The sequence below is a fragment of the Plutella xylostella genome, chromosome 13 (assembly GCF_932276165.1).
Source record: "Plutella xylostella chromosome 13, ilPluXylo3.1, whole genome shotgun sequence".
NCBI classification, from domain to species: Eukaryota; Metazoa; Arthropoda; class Insecta; order Lepidoptera; family Plutellidae; genus Plutella; species Plutella xylostella.
Genome location: NC_063993.1, coordinates 8,320,233 through 8,336,967, shown reverse-complemented (window position 1 = coordinate 8,336,967; position 16,735 = coordinate 8,320,233). Strand labels below are relative to the sequence as shown.

The 16,735-nt window shown below is 35.8% G+C and overlaps 1 protein-coding gene across 1 annotated transcript in view; it reads left to right on the top strand.

Moving 5' to 3' along the window:
• The first annotated feature begins 4,107 nt into the window (after window positions 1-4,107).
• The window catches only part of LOC105390695 (protein O-mannosyl-transferase Tmtc3), a 133,885-nt gene continuing 121,257 nt past the window's right edge, over window positions 4,108-16,735 (top strand). The window contains exon 1 of the mRNA XM_038111965.2: window positions 4,108-4,833. Coding sequence (XP_037967893.1) covers window positions 4,531-4,833 — 303 coding nt within the window. The 5' untranslated portion in view covers window positions 4,108-4,530. The remainder of the gene's footprint in view (window positions 4,834-16,735) is intronic.

Here is a 16,735-nt window from a genome sequence, read left to right as displayed (position 1 = left end):
TGCCACCGATAGTAGCAATAAATATTCTAATGCTATATATCGTAGGTGCGTGTTGCTTGATTTCGTGAAATTTTAATTTTATTCATTCACGTGAAACGGTCTAACAAAAATCCAAAAACAAATTCATAAAAATAAATTTACTATGTTTCTTTCGTGACATTGGCTGAAATTGACATAGATTGTCCTTTGTTTATCTAAAGTTGAGTTGCCAAGTAACTCACGACCTAAAACGGTGTATAGTAAAAAATTCAAAACTATTTCATCCAAAGAAATAATGTTTCTTTAATGAAATTGGCTGAAATTGACCTAAATCGTCCTTTGTTTATCTAAAGTTGAGTTGCCAAGTAACTCACGAGTACCAGGGCGGCAGAAAACTAATAGCGGTACGTTATAGATTAAACCCCCAATCGGTCCGAGTTTTGCTGCAGCCAGCATTGATTACCCCTTCAGCACGCAAATTGCTTAACCGCCATCGAACTGTCAGGTATACGGAGCAGTGTAATCTGTCCAGTATAAGCTGAGCTACCATGGGACCGCCACGACTGGCCATGGGGATACTGGCTTAATCACTTTCTGAGTTCACTGAGATATAAGTCATGCATTGTGATCTAAAAAGTAAATGTTACATCCATTATAGTGGCAAACTTACCTACATGAAAATATTTTTAACTGGTTTGACGTTGTAATTTAAGTCCTTTAGTTCCTTTACCATAATCATAAAAGCTACTCAAACAACTCCGTGCTAATTACGACTTAATTACCAGGGATTTTCCAATCACTATATTTAAACCAATTAATTGGAGCTCGCAAGCCAATAAAGGGTTGCCACGTCAAATTAACCGCACACTTACGAATCTCTGGAGGCGTTAAATCGCGCGTTGCTTGCATGTATTATTTCCCACCGACCCGGCGAGGGGGCAAAATGGTTGCTTCGTGCAAATTGCAACCAACCGCACGCTAGTGATGGTATAGATGGGCTATTGGTGAATTATTTGTTGTTCTATCGATGATTAAGTGAATCGTAATCAGTGCCGACACTATAATGTGTAGGTATAAAGTTTGCCTTTTGATTTGTGTATACATCATCAAAAGAAAAAGCTTTCAAGTATAAAAGTATTTGAAGTATTCAGATATTTTTTTACAATCCATTGTATAATACTTAGTTTTTCTAACAATACTTAAGTAGCATCAGAACAATAAGTACCTAGTAACATAAACCATATCTTATTTTATATTTTTCAAGTTCAATAACCAAAATATCGCTTGTTTCACATCCCTATTACACCGCGATTATTTTATCCAGCTGCTGTTTACGCTGTTTAGGCTTCGTGTGACTAATTGTCAAGCCATTGGATTCCATCCTAGGTTACAGTGAAATATTGTATTTGAGCCAATCGAATACAATGACGCTTTTGTTAACTAATGATTATTTTTGACAAATGATCCGGCTATTGTTGTTGACAACTATTGCATAATTAATTATTGTGACTCTAGGGGAGCAAACTTGCAGTTTCCGTCTTGACTTGACGGTGATGGTAATTAATACTCTACGCAATATAAATAGGGGTCTTATAAGTTTCAAGATGTCGTCTTTCCATGCGAAACGATAATAAAATTTAATCAATTCTAACTCAGCTTAAGTGCCAATTTCTCCATTCTCAGTTAGAGCATAACCAGGGAGTAGTGGTTAACTTTTGACAAATCTTTCATGTATTTTATATGAAGATGACGTTCAATTTATAAATCAATCCCTGTCGGTTAGATAACCGATCATGGAGAAATTGGCACTTAGGGAATTATATTAGCTATAAATATTACATAAAAACCAAGATGAACACAAGATAGAAGGCCAAACAAGAGCCGTTAAATCAATAAATGTTCCAATAACATTAAAACTGCAAATCCATTACTCCATTCAATTCTAAATCTAGAATGATTTGGTCGAATTAAATACCGGTCCGGCGAGCCGAACGTGACGCGGTCTGTTTATTTACCGGCCGGTCCCGGTCTTCCATCAATCACTTAGGGCCCGCGCCCGCGCCCGGCGCTCCCTCAGGACCGCCACTTGAAGGCCGGCCACGTCCGGAGCCTGACGCGAGACCCTAAGCCAAAAAACGCGTTAAAATCCTCAACCCAAAAATACTCTGAGGAATTAAAGAAAGATTGTTCTTGCGGTGGATGAATGAAGTTTGGATGAAATACGTTGTTAGTATGTTGGTTTGGTTTTGCTAGTTTTTACTAGCAGGTTCGGAACTTGAATGTTCTGGTAAAAAATATGGGGAAAACAATTATTTTTACTTATTTAGTATTATTATTAATGTGCCTATGAGCAAGTAGAAATATGTATCAATAAATCGAAAAACTCAACCCTATTCTTTCCCTAGAATACTATATATAAGTATAAATAAGCTGAAATTTAAATTCTGACTGCAGGTACAAAGTTGAAGAAGCCATGCGTTTTAAGCAAGTTAATTATACACGTCCGCATGCAGGGCCAAGTTTAAAACAAGCATGTCGCTAGAAACTGTAAGCCGGATTGCATAATCGGATATTCAACAATACTCAACTGAACTTAATTTGGGTCCCTAGCCTCGCCTCAAGCGGAGACATTAGCAAAACATTGGCCTTTTAATACGACAAAGTTCCTCACCCTTAAAATGGGCCTAAATTAATTGGCCTGTGTCCACTACGTTTTTCCCTGGAAGACCTCAATGTGTGTGCAGGTACTCGACCCGTGGTTCTTCAAGTAAAATTATCAAGAGTGCTTGAAGAGAATTAAGGTGTACCTAGTCGTTATTAAAAGCAGATCAAATTATTTTATAGCTTCATACTTAATAGCTATAAATGATTTCTAATTTAACAATAATTCCACGAAGGGCTAAATGATTTTGAACTTTATGTTCGTTAGTAATCCATATTTTATTCATAAGTAGGTATTGTCTCAAATTATTTAACAAAATAAAACAACAATCATATTGCGATGACGAAAACAAGCAACACATGCTAAATAAAAGTTTACAACACTGATCACTGATCAGTTTTCCACCATAGGTACTTTTATGATCTTTTTTACTACTACAGTGTATAAGTAGGTATTTTGAAAGCAATTACTTGACTGAAAATTTACCAACTTTTCAATAAGATTTGAAACCATTCATTAGGCAATTCCAATTTCTTCTTACAATTCCAAACTTTGCAATTAACCATCTTTTTGGTTTATTAAAGCTTATTAAAGTTTACTGAACAGCGAAAACCTTTCATTGGATACCTACTGTCAATGCTAATATGCCAGAAAATTTAAGATAGATAGGTATACCTACTTACACGCTTTTATATAATTCATAATAAAAATATACAATGTCGTATGTCGTAATTACAGATACCTACACAAGGAAACTTAATACACAATGACAACGGTACCTAATGCTAAAACTATCTAACGTGTTGTAAGTAAGTAAGTATAAGTACTTACTTACTTACAACACGCATTATTACTACCCATCGCACATTGCAGAAAATGCACAACCCACATGACATTCTACCATCAAAAATCTGGCCAGATTGCATCTTTCAAATTGAACTCCAAATATAATTAGCATTTATGCTGAAAAGGTAAAAACACCCCATTATGGAGTAAGACGGCGAATGTCGTCATTGGAACCCCTCCCCCTCCGCCCGGCCCTCGCACCCTCCGCCCCTCCCCCGCGGGCGTCCGTTCCGCGCGAGCTGCGTTCAGAACACGTGACGGGGTCGCAATAATCAAATTGTTAGGCAGGATATGTGCCCTTTCCCGCAAATTGAGAAATTATTGTAATTTTCCTAACTAGTTACGTGATTATTCGATTATACGTATTAAGTTTATTGATGTTTGGTTTGCTGGGTTAGAGGGAATTCAAGTCAAAAACAATACTTACTTATTTGTAAAAATATACTTAAAGTATAACCCATATTTTTTGTTTATGCACACTACTATTTTGTTCATGTTTGTTTACCGTTTGCTAAGATTGCGTGCAAATTTTATAGTTATAAAATTTTACCGCCATTGGCACCTCAATGGACGCATGCGCGGTAACCGAACGACCCGCAGTAAAATGAGTGATCACGTGACTTGACGCGGCAGTTGTTCGTCGCTCTTCGGCAGTCGTCGGCAAGCCGACCCCGCGAGCAGACGTCTCCGCGCTCCTCGCGAACAAATCATCACATGGATGTCAAACCTCAAGATTCAGTTCAAATCTGTGACAAGTGAAATAAAGCAACGCAAACTATTCTCACACAACCCGTATTTTAATAGAAAAGAGTGTGTACCTTGTAATTTTCGCCAATTCAATAATACTCGTTTTGTTGAATCTAAATTTGCGTCCCGGTTACGATCGCGATCATGATATATTGTTTATGAAGCTTATAAAATAGTTATTTACTACTGGTTTCGTGGCAGGCAAGCAAGACATTGGCAGGAATAATGCTTTGACCCATTCGAAGAAATACTAAGTTATTATTTGAGAAAAGGCGGGTGTGAATTAGGAAGAGGCGATGGAGCGGGTGAGCGGAGTGTGTCGGTTCGGAGGCGTGGTGTCAGCTGTGCGGACGCGGGCCGGCCGCAGCCGCCGGAGACTCATGGGATCCTCGCACCCTCACGATGAGGAGCCGGAGACCCCGCACCGGGGACTCGGCGCCGTGCTCGTCCTCGCCTGTGTCCTCGTCTATCACAACTGTTTGTACTGTGGTTTTGTGTTTGACGATATCAGTGCCATAAAGGAGAACAGGGATCTGAGACCTCAAACGCCAATCTCTAATATATTTCTCAACGATTTCTGGGGAACACCTATACATAAGGTAAGCAGAACAATTAATTATTACTCCATATATACGTATACAGTGAAGTAAAGAATAAATTAGGTAATGAATGTTATTATAATATTTATGTCTAATTAGAATTCTAAAGAATTGGATTTACAGAAATCAAAAGAATTCAAAAACCGTCGTCAAGGTATTAAAAGAAATCCAAAAAGAAGTTATCCCGTCTTTCGGTGCAGAAATAAAAGTACTTGGGTATACCTGATGTTGAGCTGATCTAGAATGTAACAAGTACAGCAACTAGGTACTTTAAAGTAGAATAAGCCTGTTCCAATTAATAATGTAGCAGGCATATCCTACTTTAAAGAACATTTTGGATTGTTACAATATTTAACTTAATTTTTCTTGGAATACAAAGAGAAAAATATCAAATTCTAGGAAAATTCTGTAGATAGAAGCTAAGCTAATCTAAGGAAATTTGAAAAGAATAGTAAAGAAAGAGCCGTTCGAAATATTCGCAAATCTTCATATATTCATAAAACCGACTTAACAATACGTATATTTATAGGAATATTTGTTAATTGCATATATTATAAGTACATAGGTACAAATAATGTATCAAACAAATCTACAGCTTTTACTACAGCGTTTTGAGAAATACCTAAGTAGGCACCCATACGTATGCATAGGTGTTGATAAGTTGAATCTATTGAAATCACACTGTGATACCAGTTTATCTTTTACTCATTTGCGTATGAATGGATTGAGAGTTCGTGATGGCATCGCAGGGCACCAGATTAATGGTTCATCATGATGCGAGATATGACACGATCCATCCGTCGCATGTTACTGAAAAGGTTTAAACATTTTCAATACTCAATCATCATCAGAAACAAAGATGGTTTTCATAGAAAAGATTTCTCAGGTCCGTTAAAAAACTTAACTATTAAAAATAAAGCTTTTAATTTATTTATTTTTATCGAAAAATTCATAATGATTCTTTTAAAATTATAATGAATACAGTGGAAATATTTTAACGCATTTATTTCGTATTTAATTAAAATTATTTTCAATGCCAAGGTACTGTAACGGAACATAGTCCGTCCGTAGCAGACTTATACATTATTACAATATTTATGTATAGATGGGCGAAATTTTTATTATAAGCAAAATAAGACTATACGCTGGTTGGAAAACACAACCATACCGAGATGTAGAAATGCCACACTAGTGCCATCTATTGGGTTAGACTCGATGACGCATTTCCTTATATGGTAATGTTCGGGGGGTGTTGTGTCGTTCGAATCGACAGATACCTAGAATAAGTACAAGTCTTATTGTTGACGCTTAGAGTTTAAAGAGATATCATACTAGATTCGGTTATATTATGTTTCAACCGTTTATACGGCTCTGTTAATTATTGTTTGATTATTGAAATGAATGACGCCATAGTGATAAGTTATTATTATGAGGATCAGATTTGCACAACACTAATTTACGCGACACTTTACGTACTACGCCTCCTTGACGCTCAACTGAGTATCTTTTAGTTCTAATTAATCGAATCAGGACTTGAAATTAGTAAATACTAGTTAAATAATAATAATATTAATTATCAATAATTATAGAACAATAGTCCATCGGTTTATTACCTTAAAAATATTTAATAGTTGTGTTATTGTCTAGCTCAGTGGCGCCACCTGTAGTCTAGGATCTTGGGGATGGAGTTGAATCGATAAAGTTCGATGGATGAACCGGAAAAGAAAGAAAAAAAAAGAAAAAGGGAGTCGATGGTCAGGAGAGGCTATAAATAGATTTCGGGAAGAAAACTCGCCCTTGGTCTTCCCGCGGGATTTCGTGTGATAACGTCAAGCCTTTGCATTTTAGAGTTTTATTTAAAGGGAAAAGGGGATAGAGAATGTATTTTTATAAGTGTGTGGATACGGTGGATTGCAGCTTCGACCAGCCGGCGGCGGCGCAACAAGGAACCTCAGCTAAGTGTCGATTGGATTTTATAATAACCACTATTATTATCTATAGCAGCATATTATTATCTATATTCCACTCCATTCATAATATCAAAATATCTATTTATTTTGTTCTGGTTTCAAAATTCGAATATTTCCATAACCTAAAAATCCACTTGTTCCCCATTATTAATTGTTCAGCATCTTGGCCATTTTGAAATTGAAGGCTGCTAGGGTACCTAGGTTTATTAGGAGAGACCCAAGGAAACCACCTTTTACTTCATCAGTCAGCCTTAAAGATTCTATCACATAAAACAATCAATTTACAAGCATAAGTACATTCGACTATGGGAAAATTACCCCACTTGTTTCATCAAGCTATGTTTGTTTACCTGGAAGGAATAAACTTAGTTACTTATATCAATATAGTACAGATATTGAATAGTATGTTCTATTGAGATGATGGCTAATGAGTCAAGTATTTAAGTATGTTACTTTTACTCACAGCAATCTATCTACCTGAAATTGTTTCACCCAGCAGTCTTTGCATACCCAGTAAAGAACAGTAATTAGCATAATACAGACCATTAGGTGTACCTATGTTTCATTGTGGTGGATCATAACCTATGTTCCAACATATTTGGTTTACAACCTTACTAGGCTTGCACAACAATCTGAATAAGTACCTAAGTAATAATAATGGATGATTCATCAGATATATAACATAATTATGTGGAATCCTATTCAGTGATAAGTGCTTGCAATTTAAGTAAATCTATTAGGTAACATATTAGATCATTCTGAAATTGTTTAGGTTACAAGAAGATTCATATTCCTAGGTAGTCGGTACTTATTTACTTATCTCCTGAGATACACTATATAAACTTATTTCTACCAACTCCATCTAGTTCTCATGTAAGCATGTACTTATCTATTCAGTCTTGAAACCAGAATGAAGAATATGCTTCAGGTTATTCATATTAAGCTATGAATCTATTTAGCAAAATTATATTCTTATTTGAATCAGCATTCCTATTTAGTACTTAAGTAATTTAAAATCTACAGCTAGCTCAACCTACTTTGATTCTCTAAGAGTGGTTATTATAAACATTACTTATTACTTGTATTCTTAATATTTGAAATGATTTTAAACATTTTTCCACCGGGATGAAAATTGGCCGGACCATATTTTCATAAAATACTATGTTTCTACTTGAATAATTATTGTGTGTACTTGTGTGATTCACTAGTTTAATGATTCTCTATGGTTTTATTATGGGTTTAGCTACACTTGGTAAATTCAGGTATTTGAAGTATTGTTTATCATAAAAGAAAAAACCATACTTAACAATTAGGCAGCAACAAAACCAACAAACATTTAAGTGTTGTATTGTTTGCAAAATAAATCTACTTTCAAAACATTAGTTCAGAACTAAGAAACCCAGATTCTTAATTTATACTTACTTACTAGGTACTTGATACTAGGAACATTGTGTAAAATGTGGGGTTGTATAAAATGCATTTCATCTTCAAACCACTTAGATGCTAAGCAGTTAGGTTTAGACTGTGGGAGAGTAGGTTATTGAATTGAAAACATGCTATCCTTTTGTATCTCATGTGTGGTGAATGTTATTGATGTATAGTTAGTGGATCTAGGCCTCTTACTCATTGATGTGATAGATATGATTTTGGTATTTACTTACCCACCTAAGTATGTAAAGTTTGCTTTATTGGAATTCGATAGGTATTTACTTCAGTACCTCAATTACTAGTTATGTATCAGAAAACAGAATAGAATTCATGTAATTTAGTAAGTATTCCTTTTATTCAATGGTTATATTGGCCATAACTTGTACCTGACTGACTGTGACTAAGACAATTCTTATATATTCAGCAAGTTAATGATAATTTATAATACTTAAAAACCTGCATTATACCCTTTTATTAATATAAATAAAGATTGATTTTGCTTTGGAAAAGATGTTAAGAATATTAAACAAAATTAATAAATAATAGGGTCAATGAGTCAGTTGCCGACCTAGTTGAGCACCAACTTTACTTTTACTAAAGTGATCTACTTGTCTGATTAAATAAAATAAATACCTTCAATTAGATACTTATACCCGTAGGGTCAATGTGTTGGATGGCGGCCATAGGAGCACTAACACTATTTTAAGTTAACTGAAATATTTGGAAAAGATAAAATAAATATTTCCATAGTGAATATTCATGCAATTTTACTTTTGAAGGTTAAATGGATATCATTGGCTATATATTATTGACTGTGACCATGACAACTTTTACATATGAAGTGATTAGTAATAATTTATTATACTTATTATCCTCCTTTAATTCTGCTAATATTAATAATTATTGATTTGGGTTTGGATAAGATGTTGATAATATTAAACAAAATTTATAATTAGGGTCATTGAGGCGATTGGCGACCGTAAGAGTTTCAACTGTATTCTATTCTAAATAAAATTTACTAAGTTTGGAATAAGATAGGAAAATATTTTCATAGTACATGAGTTACTTACTACCGATAAATAAATTGAAATGACTTCTTATCAGCTTGGGTAAAGGAAAGCAGTTGCTGAATTGGATTCTTCTTACAAACTGACCAATATACATACCATATACAGGAGGAGATGATGACAGTTAGTTATTAATAAGTAATGTTGAGCTTGACTGTGATGAAGTTAATTAGAGGCAGGGAAACCACCTCGAACAACTTGTAGGTACCATGGTAGACACAAGCCAGCATCGAGAAAATATTAATTGTCACATAACTCTGAGATCTACAATATAGAGATACATTTGAGTGATTGCTCTTGACACAAGCTGAAATGGGAGATAGTAATTATATTCTAATTATGTCCATTATTGGAAGACATTGTACTGTGACGATACACATGAGTAGACTCAGGAAATATCCGTGTCGAATAAATGTATAAGTAGACTCAGGGAATATCCGTGTCGAAAATACAAGAGTAGGCTCAGGAAATATCCGTGCCGAATAACTATTACACATTATGGATACATAAGATATCCGTGCCAAATAACTATTACACATTATTAAGTAGACTCAGGAAATATCCGTGTCGAATAAATGTATAAGTAGACACAGGGAATATCCGTGTCGAAAATACAAGAGTAGGCTCAGGAAATATCCGTGCCGAATAATTATTGCTTATTATGGATACAGAAGTAGGCTCAGGAACTATCCGTGCCGAATAACTATTACACATTATTGATACATTAAGTAGACTCAGGAAGTGTCCGTGTCGAATAAATGCATAAGTAGACTCAGGAAATATCCGTGTCGAATAAATACTTAAGTAGGCTCAGGAGATATCCGTGCTGAATTGTGAAGCTGAATAAAATATTATTAACATCATCTGGATCCCAATCAATAGATCCTTTCCTAGGCTTTGACTGACTGACAAAAAAAACAGTTTGAATAGAGCCAGTGGGCTAGAGAAGGTAGATGGGTCTGGTGGACAGATCTGGTCGTCCTTCATAGGGTGTGCGAGGCGGGGCGCACCTTCTATTCAAATTAAAAACCCTTTTTTTATAGATAATTTTGTATATATTTAAATTACTTTTGTTTAATTAAATCATGTATGTTTTAAGAAATAACTATTGCTTTAGCTTTGTTCTGTTGTCCTAACAAATAGATAAACTAGGGATTATGAACTAGGGTTCTAAGGATTAGTGCTAGGGTAGGGATTCTCTCAACCTCCTAAAAGAACTTGAGTTACTTCGGAAATGTAGAGTCCTAACCGCTAGACTAGACGATCACGTATTGGCCAAACGAATAATGCAAAACACGTATACCGTTACAAGACTTCTCTTCAGTTCGTTTCAGTTTAGTTAGGGCGGAAAATACGTCTCAAATAGGTAGGTTAGAGTCCGAAGGTTCACTACAGGGGGGGGTATATTACAATTGATATGCCGTAGACCAGGATAGGGTGATCAGAATTATTAGAAACAGGATCGGGTTATTAGGAACGTTTAATTTTTATTTGTGTGTTGCATTATTCAAAAACTTAAAAGGCTTTTAGCCTACAATTGTTGCCGTGAAACGGAAGGAGATTGAGAGAAAACGTTAATAGAAAAATCATATGTGTAGGCGTACAATAAAATAGGCATTTAGAGGAAAAAAAATAATAATAATATAATGTGTACACTTAGGTAATACATTTTGTTTGAACCATTTAAAAGGTCAATAACTGGTAACTTTACCCTTTACATAAAAAAAAAAAAAAAAAACTTAGCATAATATTTGTATACTTGTATACATTTTGCTTGAAACATTTGAAGTGCCGATATGTGGTACTTTTACCCTATTGTATACAAATTGTTGCATTCAAACTTAGTGTGCTTAAAATACGTGTAGGTTGCCTACAAATGCATTAGTAAAACAATCAAATAGGTTATAGGTAGCGTCCTGTCATTATTATTTTGGTAAAGACATGACATTGTGATTTAGAAGCTGCGCACACTTTACATGGTTCATTTAAGGTGAGTCGGGGCAAGCGCGCCTACGGGGTAAGAGCGCCCCCCCCTATTATCTCAAAAACTACTGATGTGGGACTCTTAACGAAATCTTACATCCATGGAACAAATCAAATGAAGTTCCGGGTTTAAATCACAGATGGCTCTGCTTGCTCTAATTTGAGATAATGGACATTCTATTTTTAGTGTCATTTTAACATCAATTACGAGATGAGCACGTGTTACAAATCCATTAAAATCTCAGAAAATCATCAGTGTTTGGGGAAACTAATAAGGTGAGTGTATAATTTAAAAGATTTCCTTTAAATCCTTACTTGTATTTTTCTTTTTAGTAGCGAAATTAATAATTTTCTAGCCAATTATAAATCTTAACCTAAAAATTTTCGAGAGGGGTAAGTGCGCCTGAGTACTAGGACCAGCCATTTTTATATGGCGCATTTGCCCCAAGGCAGGGGTTACCAACCATAAGGTGGCCGATTATTTCCAAAATTGCCTTTGATATCTTTTTTTATTTATTTAGCCAAATTCATACTGGAGGCTTGGTAAGTGACTAGTATCGCAACTCGAGAACACTTTATGCTAATTTTATAATATAAATTGGTAACCTGCCATAGTATAACTGACTCGGGACTGTCCTTGCGTTTGTAGGGAACATGTATGTTATTGTATTGCAGATTATTGCTCTAAGACCTCGGTAGGTACTGAGTTCTTACCGAATCTTCGGTAAAAATTTGGCTACATACATTTTATTAATTTACAGTGGGGGCCAAGCTAAATGTGACGCTCGCAGTTAAATTTAACTCTTAAATACGACGCATTAATTAAGAACGGTACAAAGTCCAATCTGTTACGCTTAGCTTTTCCCGTACTGTACTAAACTATGTTCAGTTATTAAAGACCCACAATCCAAGTACGGTTCACGTGTTTGGGGGATGTTTCTATAGGTTTGAAATAGGTGTTTTTTTGCATTTGTTTTAGATGGTTCGTAATTACGTTAGAAAAACTGAGGGTCCTTCTTGGTCCAAGGAAACCTTATTTGAAGCAATTGAAGCGGTTCAATCAGGTAGATTATCTGGGTATGAAGCTGCCAAAACATACGATATACCCCGTAAAACAATAATGAATCATGTAAATGGTCGAAGAGGCCAAAAGTCACTCACACAAGGTAGACCCACTGCGTTGTCATCGGAAACGGAGCAAAAATTAGCTGATTGTGTACATGTGATGGAAAAGCTTGGGTTTGGCTTAAGTCGGACAGAAGTTTTAGAGCTTGTTGGTGAATATGTTAACAAAAATAACATAGATACACCATTTACTAATGGCATACCTGGCAGTGATTGGTTTTCCACATCTACACATACATTAAAGTTTTTATCAAAATTCAAAAAGCTACCCACCTATGATTGTTGAGAACCCCTGACTCGAAAGATATGGCGCACTTGCCCCGAATTTCATTTGATGGCCGTAACTTATTTTGTATTGCCATTTTCAAAAATAACCCAAAAGTATTGTGTTTTTTTGTTGACGTTCTTTCAAGTAAATTTGGTGTTTTTCTGCTAAGCATTACTTTTGGCGGTTTATTTTGTGTAGGCGCACTTGCCCCATTTTCAGAGGCAAGTGCGCCTATCTCCATGTTTTTAAAAAACTAGCATTATATCCTAAATTTATCAGTATATTCACTTAATCAACGTAACATTATTATCTCAAATAACCAAAGATTGTAAATTTTATAAATTTACATGTTTAGGTCAGTAAATAGAGAAGATATATTGAGTTGAATTCATCTATGAAAAAACTATGGCGCGCTTGCCCCGACTCACCTTATACCGATCTTACCATGGTGCACTTGAAACTGGTAGGTTTGGCGCATGGATGTTGCGTCATTTTCTGTAATTATTTCATTAAATTAATAAAGGAAAAGGGGTACCTATAGTAAAATAAAGTAGGTACCTACTAAGTAAACGAGGATAAACTAGTAAGGTCAAAGACCGTTCGAAGTTAGCGTGGTAGGTAGCTATAACTAACAGATGTTTTGGTGAATGCAAACTTTAGTAAGTACCTAAGTACTTGTTTACCTATTTAATTTTTTCTACGACTACGATTGTCTAGGGAATAGATTTTTTGTTATTTATACATACATATACACATATTATAGGTAGATAGTAGACACATTTTAATAAGTGTCAGTTTCACAGCGGCGGATGAGATATATCTACTCATGGCAAATTTATTTTGATTGTGTGCATCCGATTTTAGGTTTAATTCCAAGTGTACTGTCTGTCTACTGTTATTTTATACTTCTACTTACCTTTAAATAAAAGGTAAATAAGGATACAACAGGAAGAAGTTAGCTAGCTGTATTTGATGTTCGAACCTGATTACCTGTAGATATCAATGATTAATTGCAGTTCAAGAGTTTTAACACAGGTGGCGCTGGTATACATATTAAAATATTTTGCATTGTATAATTTTATTTTCTTACTCATTTATTTAGGTAGTCCGTTATGTGGGTTTAATTAAACCATAAAGGAAGAGTGTTGTTATAGGTTTGGTGTATGTTTATATGCTGATATATTTATACTTTCAACGCTAGAGAAAGGGGTGTAATGAGAATTAGTTATGTATGACAAATAAATTTTGCCAGCATAGGAAAGATAGGATTAGTGTTGGGTCTTATGTCAAGGTGACTTTTACCCACGATAGAAGGGGATTGGTGTCATGAATTTGGTATGGATGTAGGTGAGTTCTAGATACCTGACGTGTAGGTACCTTACGGACAAAGGAAAGGGCTGTTATAAGTTTAGCGAATATTATTGTTATGAGTTTTGTGGATTTTAGTAATAGTATATTCAGCTTTCGTGGGGTTAACTGAATATGTATATAGTTACCGCATTCGTGTCGACAAAATTAAAGACTGTTTTGTACAGGTTCAATGACCTTCATGTATGTACCTATTTAATTAGGCAATGATAGGTAATGTTACTTCTTATTATAATGTCAGTGACAAACAGCTGTCCAGCTCCAGTGATTGTCACTAAGGTGTTTGTCACCGTGGTTAAAAGATTATGTAGTGGGATCAGTTGTCGGTGGCTGTTTGCCGATGCCGAAGGCACTGTTCGTGTGTTGGGTACAGTGGATATGTCACTCCTTTCGTTGTACCTACTTCAATGGCATGTATGTAGTAGGTATGCGTTTTGCTAATACGCAGGTATAGGTAATTAGGTATATAATTGGAACTAGGAGGGGAAATCGATACCTAGCATGTGGAGAAAGAGAGGTTATGATATTATGATCTTATGTTTCTACATGTATGTAAATACTTAGCTGGCTACACTACCGAATGTTGTGGTGGATAGTGACCTTGACTACTGTCTCGAGTTCGATCCTCGGGTTTTTGGTGTTCAATGTGTGTTGTGGTGTTAAATTTATGTGCATGGAGATTGTGGAGGTGGCTCTCTGTTGTTGGGGAATTGGAGGAGGTTCGTGTCCTGCAGTGTATACCTAAATACAGGCTGCGCGTGAGTGCGTGCTAGCTACATATAGTATAGGTACTGGATTGCTAATTGCGTGTAGGTGCGATTGAGTATGGATTGATATTGTGAATAATGTGCACGACATTAGGGATATTATGAGATAGAGGAATGATAAGATTACGGTGTAAATAAAATGAGCTAGTGAAGGAAACTATGTTCGTATTTACATACTTACTTATATCTGATTTTATCAATGTGTTAAATTAGGGTGGCTTGGGTTCATCATCATCATCGGCCGTAACATCATTAGATTAAAAGTTACACACAAATAGGTATTCATAGGGTTACTTCAATGTCGTCATCACATATAGGGGGTGTTTAGGACTGTTCCCAGGAGAGGAAGCTGGAAGGCATAAGATAGTGGGGGTGAGCCTAGTGAATGTATGTTACAGTTCTTTAAAAATAGCTTGATTAGAATGACAGCTGTCAAATCCATACATTTTATTTGTCACTTCTTCGCTTTCAAGGGAAACCCAACTTTATTTAGCAGGCATAAGTCAAAGTCAAATGGTTTCATCATCAGCCAATAATCGTCCACTGCTGGACATAGGCCTCTCCCAAGGAGCGCCACAACACTCGGTCCTCGGCCTTCCTCATCCAACCACTACCCGCCACCCGCCTATGGTCGTCGGTCCGGCGGGCAGGAGGGCGTCCCACGCTGCGCTTGCCTGTTCGTGGTCTCCACTTGAGAACTCGTCTACCCCAACGGTTATCGGTTCTTCGGCAGATATGACCAGCCCACTGCCACTTCAGCTTGCATATTTTGACAGCTATGTCGGTAATCAAATGGTTTAGTCGACGTAAAACTTTACAATTATTTGTCGATAGTCATCTACCAGGAAGATCTGTCAATCAAACGTGGTATATTTTAAAGGGCTCATGCTATATTTTATAAACTATAATATGTGTATTAGATTATAATGATGTGTTAGATTATGATGGCCAAGATTCATAATCATCGGGCGGTTCAACATAATATTAGGTAAATGTCACAGAATAGGTATCCTTAGGGCTGCTCCGATTTTATAATCATCATCATCATCATCAGTAGGGGGTGTTTACGAATAGGTGACATAAGAGAGTGGGGGTGTCTCTTAAAGTGAGTAAATATGGGCTGCTCCAATTTTATAATCATCATCATCATCATCAATAGGGGGTGTTTACGGATAGGTGACATAAGAGAGTGGGGGTGTCTCTTAAAGTGAGTAAATATGGGCTGCTCCAATTTTATAATCATCATCATCATCAGTAGGGTGTGTTTAGGAATATGTGACATAAGAGAGTGGGGGTGTCTCTTAAAGTGAGTAAATATGGGCTGCTCCAATTTTATAATCATCATCATCATCAGTAGGGTGTGTTTAGGAATAGGTGACATATGAGAGTGGGGGTGTGTCTTAAAATTAGTAAATATGGTTTAAAAATGTAGGAATGTTTATGAATGAGAGTGTAGTGAGGTGATTGAATTGAGTCAATCAATACTATAAAATAGGAAAGACGGTCGTGATGTGAATGTGGGTTAATTATTAGATAATGTTAATGATGTAATGAACCATGTGGAGAACGTTATAATAGTAGGTGACTTTAATCTGCCGTTCATTAAATGGACAAAACCTGTTGACAGTATTTTCTGTGTGCCATCTAACTACAGCAATAATCTTGGTTTAAGTCTGGTTGATTTTATCTCTCTAAATAACCTTTATCAATACAACAATATTCCCAATGACGATGATAGAATACTGGATCTTGTTATCTCAACGCAACAAAATATCGAAGTATTTAGGTCATTGGACCCAATAAGTAAGCTAGATCGTAGACATCCTGCGTTATTTTTTAAACTAACATCTTCATCAGTTGATTATTTAACCCCAAACTCAATACCTCAACTCAACTTTTATAAAGCAGATTATAATGCGATAATTA